The sequence below is a fragment of the Pipistrellus kuhlii genome, unplaced genomic scaffold (assembly GCF_014108245.1).
Source record: "Pipistrellus kuhlii isolate mPipKuh1 unplaced genomic scaffold, mPipKuh1.p scaffold_m20_p_16, whole genome shotgun sequence".
NCBI classification, from domain to species: domain Eukaryota; kingdom Metazoa; phylum Chordata; class Mammalia; order Chiroptera; family Vespertilionidae; genus Pipistrellus; species Pipistrellus kuhlii.
Genome location: NW_023425471.1, coordinates 23,492,510 through 23,506,995, shown reverse-complemented (window position 1 = coordinate 23,506,995; position 14,486 = coordinate 23,492,510). Strand labels below are relative to the sequence as shown.

General features: G+C 36.2%; 1 protein-coding gene across 3 annotated transcripts in view; it reads right to left on the bottom strand.

Annotated features, from left to right (window-relative positions):
• The window catches only part of RPS6KA6 (ribosomal protein S6 kinase A6), a 166,271-nt gene that overhangs the window by 64,929 nt on the left and 86,856 nt on the right, over nt 1-14,486 (bottom strand). For all 3 annotated transcript variants that reach the window (XM_036439817.2, XM_036439820.2, XM_036439819.2), the window contains 3 exons: nt 6,063-6,205; nt 2,237-2,307; nt 43-131 (listed from right to left, as the gene is read on the bottom strand). In XM_036439817.2, the coding sequence (XP_036295710.1) occupies nt 43-131; nt 2,237-2,307; nt 6,063-6,205 (303 nt within the window). The remainder of the gene's footprint in view (nt 1-42; nt 132-2,236; nt 2,308-6,062; nt 6,206-14,486) is intronic.

Below are 14,486 nucleotides of genomic sequence, written 5' to 3'. Positions count from 1 at the left end.
CCTGCAGTATATTGATACAAAAGCTAAGAAAATAAACAATACCTAATCTATTTGCTGGATTCCTTTTGAATAACATCCTTAAAAGACTTTGTGCTTCAGCACTAAGAAACTGAGGCATTCCAAGCTTTGCTCTGGAAAAGAAGATTTTAGAAAATTTCATTAAAAACTAGCCACACATTCTCAGTGATCTTGAGAAAGAAGAACAAAGTTGGACAAATATACAACCTGATATCAACTATATTACAAGGCCAAAGTAATCAAAATAGCATGGTACTGACATAAAAACAGAAATATGTCACATGAACTCATATGTGGAATCTAAAGAACAAAATAAACTGATTAACAAAATAAATCCAGAGACATAAATGCATGGAACAGAGTGTTGAATCTCAGAGGGAAGGTGGGGGTGGGTGGGTGGGAAGAGATTAACCAAAAAACTTATTTGCATATATGTATAACCCATGGACACATACAATAGTATGGTAAAGGTCTGGGGCGGGGGACAGGTGTAGGCTAGAAGAGAACAATGGAAGAAAAAGGGACATCTGTAATACTTTCAACAATAAAGATACATTTTTTAAAAAAGAAGAAGAAATAAAAAACAGTCATATAGAATAATGGAACAAAATTGAGAGATCAGAAATAAATCTACACCTTTATAATCAATTCATATTTGACAAATGAGACAAAAGCATACAATAGGTTTAAGTCTATTAAATAAGTGTTGCCTGGAAAAATTAGAGAGACACAAGTTAAAAAATGAAACTATACCACTTTATTACACCACACACAAGAATAAACTCAGAATGGACTAAAGATTTAAATGTTAGCCTGGCTGGTATAGCCCAGTAGTCAACCTATGAACCAGGAAACCAGGAGGTTATAGTAGATTCCTGGGCAGGGCATATGCCTGGGTTGCAGGTTCAGTCCCCAGTGTGGTGTGTGCAGGAGACAGCAGATCAGTGATTCTCTCTCATCATTGATGTTTCTATCTCTCTCTCCTTCTCCCTTCCTCTCTGAAATCAATTATATATAAATTTTTAAAGACTTAAATGTTAGACTTGAAACCCTTAAAATCCTAGAAAAAAAACACAGGCAGTAAGATCTTGTACATTTTTCATAGTGATATTTTTTCTGATCTATATCTTTGAGCAAGGGAAACAAAAGAAAAAATAAACAAATGGGACGACATCAAACTAAGAAGTTTTTGCAAAGAAAAGGAAACCATCAGCAAGATGAAAAGACAACAACACACTGAACAGGAGAACATTATTTGCTGATACATCTGCTAAGGCCTTAATATCCAACATTTATAATGAACTTACAAAATGCAAAACCAAAAACACAAACAATACAATTAGAAAAATGGGTGAAAGACCTGAATAGGCACTTTTTCAAAGAGGACATACAGATGGCCAATAGACATATGAAAAATACTCAATGTCACTGATCATCAGAGAAATGAAAATTAAAACCCCAAAGAGATATCATGTCATGCCTGTTTGAGAGGCTATATTAACAAACAACAAGTGTTGCTAAGGATGTGGAGAAAAGGAAACCCTCGTGAACTGTTGGTGTGAATGCAGATTGGTGCAACCACTGTGTTAAGATCTATGGAGTTAACTCAAAAAATTAAAAATGGAACTGTTTATGAACCATTGATTCCACTTCTCGGAATTTAGCTGAAGAAATCCAAAACACAAATTTGAAAAATATATATGTGCACCCCTATGTTCACTGCAGCATTATTTACAATAGCCAGGATTTGGAAGCAGCGTAAGTATTCATCATCAGTAGATGAGTAGATAAAACAGCTATGGAATACTACTCAGTCATAAAAAAAGAAAAAGGAAATTTTACCTTTTGGGACAGTATGGATGGACCTAGAGAGCATTATACTGTGAAATCAGTCAGACCAAGACAAGTACATATGATTTCACTCATATATGGAACCTAATGAACAAAGTACAGTAATGAGCAAAATAGGGACAGATTCATAGAGAGCAGGCTGACAGTTTGGGGTGGGGCTTGGAGGGGGTGAAGGGATTGAGTGAAAAAAAAAAGACTGGAAAAATTCATGGACACTGACAACAGTGTGGTGATTGTAGGTGGGGTGGGTTGAGGTAGAAGAGTGTATAAGGAAGATAAACGGTGATATAAAAAAATAATAAAATAAAGAAAAAAATGAAAGCAAGCAATTTTTCACATAAGAAAATAATGTAGTGCTTACACTTACTTTAATATCATATTCATGGTCTCATTTCTGTCTTTACCTTGAAATGGCAGTGTACCAGTAAGCATTTCAAACTGAAACAAACAAACAAACAAACAAACAAACAATTTAGCACAACTCAGAGACTTGTAATACATGATCATCAAATCATACAGGATCTGCATGACAGTATATCAAAATAGGAGTAAAAGAACTAGGCACTTAAGGAAATATAATTCTGGTACCCTACTATATATAACTCAATTGGTAGATGATCTGTAGCAAATGAAACCAACCAATTTTTTTCAGTCTTGTTGGATTTTGGATTTGGTTAAGTTACCAAAGAAATCTAGAAATAAACACATTGTAGAAAAAAAAAAGATATGCTTTTAAAGCAAGCAACTGAACTGACAAAGGAAAGTAAAAATAAGCATAAAACCATTTCAAATTCATAAATGATCAAGAAAGATTTAACCATTCTTGCCCTGGATGGTGTTTTTAGTGGTTAGAGAATCGGCCCATGCACCAAAGGGTCCAGGATTTGATTTTTGGTTAAGGGAACATACCTAGGTTGTGGATTCAATCCCTGGGCCCAGTTGAGGTGCATTTGGAAGATAACCAATGGATGTGTTTCTCTCAAATCTCCCCTCCCCGTCCCCCTCCCCCTCCTCCTCTCCCTTTCCCTCTCCTTCTCCCTCTCCTTCTACTCTCTCTAAAAGCAATGGAAAAAAATATTCTGGTGAGGATTAACAAAAAAAATGTTTTAATTAATCTCTTTCAACTCACATTTCTAAAAATAGAAACAAACAAAAAATAACCTACACACACACACACACACACACACACACACACACACGCACACCCGAATAATTAAAACAAAACAAAACACTGACACAGTTGCAGATATCATAAGGAAACATTTTTCCTAAGAGATTTAATTGCAATGTAGACAACTAGAAAATTAATTAATGCTATAAAAATACTATGTCTAAAAATGAAGATCATCATAGTCCATTAAAATGTTTTATATACCTAATACTAAGATCTTAAACAGATTCACTAATGGCTTTAGCCTCAGTCCTCTGTTCTTTTATGAGCTACAACCTTAATTATTAGCTTATCCATTCACTCTCTCCTATATCCTTATGACTCTCAAATCTTATCCAGCCTCAATCCAGTTTTCCCTCCCATATTGATAGTAAAGGTTCTCAAGTGAAAACTGAAGTGGTAGCAATGGGAGTCAAAACAGAGAAAAAAGAAAGCAATTGTGGTATAAGAGAATCACCTCTCTCAAGCTCCGGTCCTGCATCCCCAAACCTTTGAAATGTCTTTAAACAAGCCCTGGACAGATAGCTAAGTGGATTAGAGCATGGTCCCAATACACCAAGGTTGCTGGTTAGATCACTGGTCAGGGCATATAGAAGAATCAACCAATGAATGAATAAATAAGTAGAACAGCAAAGAGATCTTGTTCTCTCTTCCTTTTTCTCTCCCTGTCTTTGTCCATTCAGGAGTTCGACGATGAGACCAGGAGTTCAATCACTCACTATGATGTGCACTGAGCACGAGGGTGTTGCTCACAACATGACAGCCAACCAGGGGAACAGTGGGGCTCTGAGAGAGTGAGAGGAGGAGGAGACAGGGAGGCAGGGAGGCAGAGAATCTGATCGGCCTTGATTGCTGGCCAGGCCTAGGGATCTTACCCATGCACAAATTTCGTGCACCAGGCCTCTAGTACTCTATAATCTTACACTGTCTTGTAAGGAGACCTTGTTGATTTTCCTACTTCTAGATTCCTCCATTTATAATCCACTTACATAATTCTATCCAGGTTCATCTTCCTAACATTGATGTTTCCTATAATCACCACCCTGTATAAGAATCTGCAAAAGTTTCCTGCCACAAAGAGAATTGCATGCAAATGCTTAAGGTTTATAGCCTCATTTCCTCCACTCTCACATATTCTTCAATACTATTCTAGTCAACTGGTTCTCCTTGCTAATATGATAACAATATTATCCTTGACATGCATCTACTTACATTTTATCCATATTTCAGGGCTTAGTTTAAGTTCTTTCTTCCACTTTTCCTATGTCAACTTATATTAATTTTATCCTAAATTCCTATGGTACTTCTGGGCAATTTACTTAGCTACTCCTATTGTTTCCTAATTGGACTGTATGCCTTCTTAGGTCATGGAAAATGCCAAATAATGCACTTATAGTCTGTTCCCACACAACTGCCTTCCCCAAATGCTGGTTTTTAAATGGGTACTTAATATACTTATGTGTCATATTGAGTTTTATTCAGTGATAAATAGGCAAAATGTATAATCAAACTTCAAAAGCAAACTGATTCAATAGCTATTCATATATGATCCTAATTAACACTTCAAGTTACATGCTAAATCTTATACCAAATTAGTTAATCAGGATGCCAACTGTAGTAAGTATTAAGGGAGATAAAAAGTAGTATAGCACATGATTGCTCTTCCCAAAAGGTCTATATTTTTTTCTAGGGACATGCTTGAAACAATTTGAGTATAAGAAAATATACAGTAAGGTATTAAATTTTGTGATAATTAATTAAAATGCCATATGATTACTAAATAGTATTCTGAAATCTAAAAACTGGTAGATGTTTTAATATTTTTTATTATAGTTGAAATGCAATCTTAAATTAGTTTCAAGTATATCACATAATGACAAACACTTATATACCTTAAAAGTAAACATCTGTCATTGTACAAAGTTATTCTGATATTATTGACATGCCCTATGTTGTATGTGTTATAACACACTCATGACTTATTTTTTTGTAGCTCTTAATCCCCTTCACCTTTTCACCCACGCCCCAGTAACCTCCCCTTAGGCAACCACCAGTTTGTTTTCTGTATCCACTATCATTAAGCCAATGAACAAAAAGCACTGGCAAGGACATAGAGAAAAGGGAATCCTAGTGCATTGTTAATCACACTGCAAACTGATTTAGCCACTGTGGAAGAGTATGGAGTTTCCTCAAAAAATTAAAAATGAAACTGCCTTTTGACACAGCAATCCTACTTCTGGGATTATATCCTAAGAATATCAAAACACCAAGCAGAAAGAATATATGCACCCCTATGGTCATTGCAGCATTGTTTACAATAGCCAAAATCTGGAAACAGCCCAAGTGCCATCAGCAGATGGGTGGATAATAAAGCTGTGGTACATTTACAGAATGAAGTGCTACAAAGCTCTAAAAAAGAAGGTACTCCTACTCTTTCCAATAGCATGGAGGAAACTGGAGAGTGTTATGCTAAACAAAATAAAAACAGTCAGAGAAAGACAAATATAATCTGGAATCGAAAAAAATAAACTGACAAACAAATGGAACCAGAATCATAGATAGATGGAACAGACTGGCTGGTGCCCAAGAAGAAGGGGGGAGGGTGACTGGATAAAGAAGGTGAAGGGATTAGCTAAAGAATATATATGCACACTCCATGGACCCAGATAATAGGGTGATGAAGGCCAAGGGAGAGGAGGCACAGACAGGTGGAGGTGGGCAAAGTGAGAGAGTATAGAGGACCTGCAATTATATGAACATTATTTAAATAAATATTACTAAATTGAAAAAAAAAGAAATCAGAACACCAAAATCCTAATTCATATTGTACAACAGCTAGCCAAACACAACCTTTAAAATGATAATCATGAATTATTAGAACCCTATTCTCACCTGACACCTCACAAATTTTAAATTAAAATTCTATATTTCCATTTGTATTAAAAATTGATAGATATGTAATTAAAATTCTAAGCAGTATTAATTTTATATTAGCAAAAAATATTTAAATAGCACTACTTACCATAAGTACACCATATGACCACCAATCAGCACTCTGGGAATGACCTCTCCTATTTACTACTTCAGGAGCCATATACTCCACCGTACCACAAAATGAGTAGGCCTTCTTTTCTTGATCTACTGATTCTTTGCTGAGTCCAAAATCTGTAATAACATTGTTACACAAAAAAATATATCTGAAGATCTTCAGAAAATAGAAAATACCAAAAGAAACATAATTATGTATTTAAACTTTAAAATTATTCATGGATGAAGTGTAATTACTCTTAAGCTATGATACAAATAATGGAAAATAGGATGTATTTAATAATAAGAGAATTTAAAGATTTCTTAGTTACATATCATCTCAAAATATATTTTCATGGCTATACTTGAATATCATTCAACAATTTTGAACTCTTACTCTTTCCAATATCATGGAAAGCTGTCATAGTTTTTAAAATGTAAGACAAAAAGAGATAATAACAAACTTTAAAATATAAAAAAGTTTATTTTGCTTTGGCTTTGGTGTTTTCTATTTTTGTTTAAGGACTTCAAAGAGCTAAAGGTATCAATACATAAAAATTTATTCTTATTTCTATGTATTAGCAATGAAAAAATAAAAGTTGAAATTTTAAAAGTACCATTTATAATACACCAACACACACACACACACACACACACACACACACACACACACACTCTTGAAATCCACAGGTCTAAATATAAAAAGTATATGAAAGATCTGTATAATGAAAACTTGAAACATTGATGAAAGAAATCAAAGTAGATCTAAGTATACGGAGAGATATGCTACGTGTATTGTATGGTTTGGAAGAATCAATTCTGTTAAAAGATGTCAATTCCCCCAAAATGATCTAAAGATTCAATTAAACTTTAATAAAATTCCAAGCAAGATTTATTTTCTAGAAATCAACAAGTTGAATTAAAAATTTATATTAAAAGACAAAGACAATAGAATAGCCAAACAATTTTGAAAAAGAATAATAAAATCAAAGGACTTACATGAACTAACTTCCATACTTATTATAAACCTACAGTAATCAAGACAGTATGGTATTGAAGAAAAGCTAGACATATAGATACAAATAAATGAATAGGACAGTGTCCAAGAATAGACTGACACAGTCAGTTCTGCTAGCATGCTTGTTTTAAAAATGCAAATTTTATCTAATGGAATTGATACATTGGGAAGCAATTTGAGGATAACACAAATTTGAATCTCAAATTTCATGTGCAATTTTGTTTGCAAGAAGCACTAGATAAAACACTAAAAATTGTATCTAGCTGATCCAAGTCAAATAGAAATACATACATACACACACCTCAAACATCTACCAACTATTTCAGCTCATCATGTGTGTATGAGTCATTCTGTTGACCTGTAGTGCTACACTTTACTCTCAATTCCAGATAATCTACCCTTCACTACTTTACAAGCTACAAGCTTTCTTATGTTAACTCTTCAAGCAAATATAAAGATTTTCCAAGTTAAGGTAGCATGTTTATTGTAGCATTTATATAATCTTAATGATTTAGAACATGTAAAACAAGGCTATCATTTTTATTCATTTCCTATATTTCTTTTTTAAAAAATATATTTTATTGATTTTTTTACAGAGAGGAAGGGAGAGAGATAGAGAGCTAGAAACGTCGATGAGAGAGAAACATCGACCAGCTGCCTCTTGCACACCCCCTCCTGGGGATGTGCCCGCAACCAATGTACATGCCCCTGACCGGAATCGAACCCGGATCTTTCAGTCCACAGACCGACACTCTACCACTGAGTCAAACTGCTTTGGGCATTTCCTATATTTCTTGAACGTGTCACTGGTTATTTAGATTACTGCTAAACCTCTCACCCCATTTTTGCCATAAGCTGTATTCTTTTTATTATGCAATAATGCATAGTGCAATAATTTTTAAGATCATAGGTGTTTTATTATAATGGAACTGGCTATATATTGTAAATTGACTTCTGACAAAGACTTAACAGCAATTCCATGAAAAAATGTCAGTCTTTTCAACTAATGGTGCCAGAACAATAGGATAGTGATATAAAAATACATCCTCAAACCATACATAAACATTAACTCAAAATGAATCACAGAACTAAATGTGAAATGTAAAACTTAAAGTTGTAAAATTTCCAAAAGTAATATAAGATAAAATATTTGTAATCTTAGATTCGGAAAGAATTTCTTAGATACAACATTAAAAGTACAATTTATAAAAGAAAAATGTTGAAAACTGAACTTTACAAAAATTAAAAAAAAAGCCTGCTTTTCAAAAGTTACCATTCACTAAATGTAAAAGAATCTATACATTGGGAAAAAACCTTTGCAATCACATATATGATAAATGACTTGTACCTCAGAGTATCGATATATTAAAACACTCAAAAATTCAATAATAAGAAAACAATTTTTCAAATGGAAGAAAGATCTGAACAGACATGTCTATAAAGAAATAAATACATAAGATGATAATATCATTAGTTATTAGGGAAATGAAAGTTAAAACCACAATGAGATACTACTACATGCCTATTAGTAGAGCCAAAATAAAAAATGCTGGCAGTAACAATAATAGATGGATACAAAGCAACTGGAGCTCTCATACATTGCTAGTCGGTATGCAAAATGGTATAGGCACATTGGAAAACATTTTGGAGGTTTCTCCTTAAGGGAAACTTAAACTTACCACATGATGAAGCAATCCCACCTTTGGTATTTACTCAAATTAATCACTGAGATTTCCTTAGTACATATTCATTAAATTGTTTTGTTCTGGGTGTGCTTTTATTTTTAATATATATTTTTTTGATTTTCCACAGAGAGGAAGGGAGAGGGATAGAGAGCTAGAAACTTTGATGAGAGAGAAACATCAACCAGCTGCCTCCTGCACACCCCCTACTGGAGATGTGCCTGCAACCATTGTACATGCCCTTGACCGGAATCTAACCCAAGACCTTTCAGTCCGCAGGCCGACTCTCTATCCACTGAGCCAAACCGGTTTCAGCTGTTCTGGGTGTGCTTTTAAAATTTAAAGTCTCAGTAAGCAGTCTTATGGTCACACAAATATACTGCTCCATGGCCCCCACCACCAAAAAAACCTTTTTTTTAACTGATTTCTATATTTTATTTTTATTTCAAATTAGTGACTTGGAAAAACCATGGATTAATATATATATATATATATATATATATATATATATATATATATATATATATTTTTTTTTTTTTTTTAAATCTTGTAGCTGACCCTTAATATTGTAAAAATAAATGTTCAGTTCATTGCTGAGCAAATTCTAGTGTTAAGTATAATTTTTCTTAAACTGTATATTTTGAGACTACTGCAAATTTACTGCAGTTATATGAAATGCTACAGAGATCCTGTTTACCCTTCGCCCAGTTTCCCCCAAGGTGACATCTTACAAAAACTATATTACAATATCACAATCACAATAGTGATGATTATGCTGACAAGATGCATAATAATTCCCATAAGGATCCAAAGAGTAAGTTTTACTCTGTATAAATTATCTCTTTATTCTATAAAGAAAGCTATAAGCCTAAATTGTTTTATAAAATATCAACATTAATACTTAATTTTCGAGGCCCTAGAAACTTATTTTCTAATCATGCTCAATATTTCCATTGAATTAAAATAAGCCAGTTAGTGAAAGATAAATACCACACGATCTCACTCATTTGTGGAATATGAAAAACATTATAAACTGATGAACAAAAATAGATACAGAGGCAAAAAAACATTGAACAGACTATCAAACTACAGTGGGAAGGCAGGGGAGGAAGGGTAAGATATCAACCAAAGCACTTGTATGCATGCATACAAGCATAACCAATGGACGCAAAACACTGGGTGAGGACATGTGCTGGGGCGGGGGGGCGGGTAGGACAGGCCTGGGAGAAGTCAATGGGGAAAAAATAAGACATATATACTACTATTTATAATACTTTAAACAATAAAACATATTTTAAAAAGGTAAAACAAGAAAATAAACATAACTATTTTTGATAACTGAATATACTATGATTTTCAGTGTATTTTAAAAAATATTTTCAATGTTCTACTATGTTATTTCTCTACATTTTGTGACTTCTTAAACTCTACACAACCAATTTCAAAAGTAAATGTAATAAAACTTCATCTTAAAGTTCAATTTAGCTGAATATGACAACCCTGTAGAGAAGAACATTGACATTGTTGGACATTCCAGAGAGAAGAAAGGGAAGGGAATTTTCTTATCTTTTTTTACTTTTCAGAAATTTATGCCATTTCACAGAGGGCTTTTGTGGTGCTATGTCTTAATTTTTTTTATCCAGAATCCCCACTACTCTATATAAAAGCTGTATAATATGACTTCACTGGTTTATAAAAATGTTTATTCATAATATGCCATTACAAATTATAAGTTGAATAAACATTTTTATAAACCAGTGAAATGTTTATTCATAATATGCCATTACAAATTATAAGTTGAATAAACATTTTTATAAACCAGTGAAGTCATATTATACAGCTTTTATATAGAGTAGTGGGGATACTGGATAAAAATTAAAACATAAAGAGATTATAAATAATATACTAGCAAATATACAGATATGTTGGGGTATCAACTCTCATTCCACTCCAATACTTCTGCTATACAAGCATAATCATAGTATGAGGTACATCAAGGTCAAAGCACAATCATATCAGGGAACTTTTCTACAGTCCACTGTCATTCAGAACAACCTGTTAAACATTAGATTAATTCTTGTATCTGGAGTAATTTTAAAGTGTACTTGTAAAAATTAAGGTATTGCCCTCTACTAAAATTATTCTGGGGAAACCCAGAAAGCTGATGAAGGCCTTTCTTAGATGAGACACTCCTAAATCACTATAGCCCACTGCTATAAATGATAAATAGTTATTAATCTGGTATTTTTTAGTATAGTATCCAAAATATAAAGAAATATAAAGAGAAAAAAGGAAAGAGGGCATGTAGGAGGGAATATGCATAGAAGGTAAGAAAGAAGAAAGGAACAAAAGAAAAAGAGACAAGAAAGGAAGACATAATGGAAAATTGAAGAATAAAAATTATTCATAAAATTTTTGCTGTGAATGGTCACACTTTAACCAATATTATTGGAATGTTGAGAGGTTAAATCTGTAAGTTTATTACTCATTACACAACTCTGAATTAGGTTGTAATCATAAAACATCATAAATTATCTAATGTGTTTTACTGCTGACATTTTAAATATACTCAATTAATTATTTGTATGCATGCATATAAGTCTAATGAATGGACACAGACCACAGGGAGTGAGGACATGAGTGGGTGAGATGTGGGGATAATGGGGGGATAAGGACACATATGTAAAACCTTAATCAATAAAGAAATTAAAAAATAAAGTAGATTTAAATATACATATATAGGAATTTTCAAAGATGGCTGCAGAATAGGTGGAAGGTACACTCACCTCCTTCCAGCACCAAATAAGATTTACAGTTAAATTACAGAGCCATCAGCCCAAATAACAAAAATGAAGGTCAGCTGAACAGTAATATTATATCCAAGGACTAATAGAAGAAGCTACATAGAGACTGGTAAGAAGGGCAAATATATGGAGAGGACTGGCCCCTGCATTCATGTGTGGTGGCTGAGAAGCTGAAGAGAAAGCTGCAAAAGTCCCCCATGAGGAACATGGGCTCCCAATTCCATGATGGGACCCCCAACCCAGAGCACCAAGGCCTGTTGAAAAAAAACCTACATAGTATCTAGCAGTAAATTAGTGGGGACTCTGCAGGGAAGAGGAGGTCTCCTAGAATGCTAACACACAGGAGCTGGTTCTCTGACACTCAACTGGGGCTCTGGTAAAGGAAAGGTGACTCAGGGCATATAGCCATATAAAGAGAAAAGATGAATGACAGAGCCCTAAAGAGAGATCTGAAGGGTCTGCTAATAAGGTCCCAGTCCTGAGTCAACATCCCACACCACTCTCAGGTACCATCTTCCCAGGGTTAGGCACTCTTATTCTTACACAGCCTGGGGGAGTGCACTAACAGTGCTCTACTTACTGGTGATACCACCCTACCAAGCTTGAGTCCGGGAGAAAGGCTTGTTGGCTGCAACCAACAGGGACATTTGGTGGGCCTTTCTCTGGAGAAACAACAGGCAGACACTCAGACAGACACTGAACTGTGGGGCGTAGAAATGGTGGCCAGTCTTCCCCACCAACCTATAGGCTCAGCCAGCACCACTCCCAACAGAATACAGTTTTGTTCTATCTTCCCAAGTCCAGGTGGCTGCAACCTGCTGATCTCAATTCCACTGAGGAAGGAAAGGCCACCAAGAGTTGGGACATTTGGAGCACATATACTTCAGAAGCTCCAGTCTGAGGCTCAAGTGGGTGAAGCTGGCCCTGCTCTAGCAGGCTTGACTGGCACCTCCCCAAATGGAAGAATATCTTGAACTGGTTCCCAAGTCCCAGTAACTCCATCCTGCTGAGCTTAGTTCCATGGGGGGAAGTGAACTTCACCAAGAACTGGGACCTTTGAAAAATGTCTTACTCAGAACCCACTTATGGGTCTCTAACAGCAGCTCCAGGGCAAAGGAGAAGCAAGAAGCTTGCCTGCCTCCCACCAGGTTAGCCAGCAACACCCCAAAAGACTGCCTTGATCTGATTTCATAGATCTCAATGGACCCACTCTACTGAGCTCAGCTCAGTGGGAAGAAGGGAATGCTGCTAAGAGATGGGACTTCTGGAGTGGGTCTACCTCAAAGGCTCCAATCCAGAGTTCAAGTGGGCAGGCTATGCAACTAAAGGGAGGCATGAAGCTTGACCCTACTCCTGCAAGATAACTCAGAGCCACCTCCAATAGAGGACATTTTCTACTTGTTTTCCCAAGTTCCAGTGGCCCTACCCTGCTCAGCTTGCTTCTGTCGTGGGGATAGCTGGCTGCTCCCAACCTGAGATTTTATCAGAGATTGAGTGGTATGGCTCTGAAGAAAGGACCACATTCTCTTCAGTGAGGGCCTGACCATGCTGTCCCCAAGTAGAGGACTCTACTAACACTGTATTCCATTCCCAGTCACTCAACCCTACAGAGCTTGCACCCTGTGGAATGGACAGTGGGGCGTGGTCAGCTTGGGCTCATTATACAGTGTTTCTTCAAAAGACTATAGATTAACTCCAGGCAACCTCAGGAGGTGATGGAGTAGCCTGCAGATGAATGCCAACCTCAGAAAACATTGAATTATTTATTTATCTTTCCCCAACTCATAGCTGCATGAAACCAACCCATGTAAACAGCTTGTCCCCTCTCACACTAAACCAGATGGAGTAGATGCTACCATAATCAGTGAATAGCATGTTAGCTCAAGACAGTTTATGCACAAATGTCTGACACGACCTGTATTTGAACCTATGACCTACATAGGCCAAGAACTAACACAAAAAGTGGTGGGCTTCAAACAACATCAGAGCTTGAACCAATAACCCATACCAACAGCAGAAGCAAAGGGGGACTACAGCTAGCACCAGACCCTGCATGAAACAACACTGTTTTTTTTCAGGGGCAACCCCTGAACAGAAACTCATACACAGTTAATGAGGCCTATACTTATCAGCAGGTAGCCTGAGGGTTAACTCCAACCAAGAACAGGCCAACATTATTAAAGAGTCAACTACAGGGAGAAACCAAGATGGCGGTATAGGTAAATACCTAAACTGCTGCCTCGCACAACAATTTCAAAACTACAACTAAAAAACAAAACATCTATCACCCAGGACCACGGGAAAACTGGCTGAGTGGAAGTTCTATAATAAGAAGGAAAGAGAAAAGAGCATTGAGATGTGCACAAGCGCTGAAAAGCTGAGGTGCTGAGGCGCACAAACCGGGCTGGCAGCAGGCATTGCTTTTTTCAACCCAAAGGGAGACAAGCTCCTGATTACTCTGAAATCCAGTTTATGGGGAGATACTGGGGGACCCAAACTCCTATGGGGAGAAGCTGGACTGTCTGCCATCGGGTTGGGAAGTGAGGGTGGCTTGCTTGCAGAGTTGCACTCAGGAATCATTGTCTACTGCACTGAGGCGCAAGATGTGGGGATGCAGAAACTTGGAGATGCGGAAACTCAGAGACACAGAGATGACTGACTGGCAACCATCACTGGCAGCCCTAGCCTAGTGACTCCCTGAGACCCCAGCCTGCACAATCTAAAAACTCATGCAAGCTCCTGTGCAGCAGCTTTTGCATATGAATGGCCTCCCCTTTAGCAGCTTAACCTAACAAAATACAGCTTGGGTCAGACAGCTCCAAAGCCACCAAACCCCAAGCAAAGAGGAGAAAACTGTAGTTATTGTTGTAGCTCCTGCTGGGTGGCCTCAGACAGTAGCTGACCTGCATCCCATT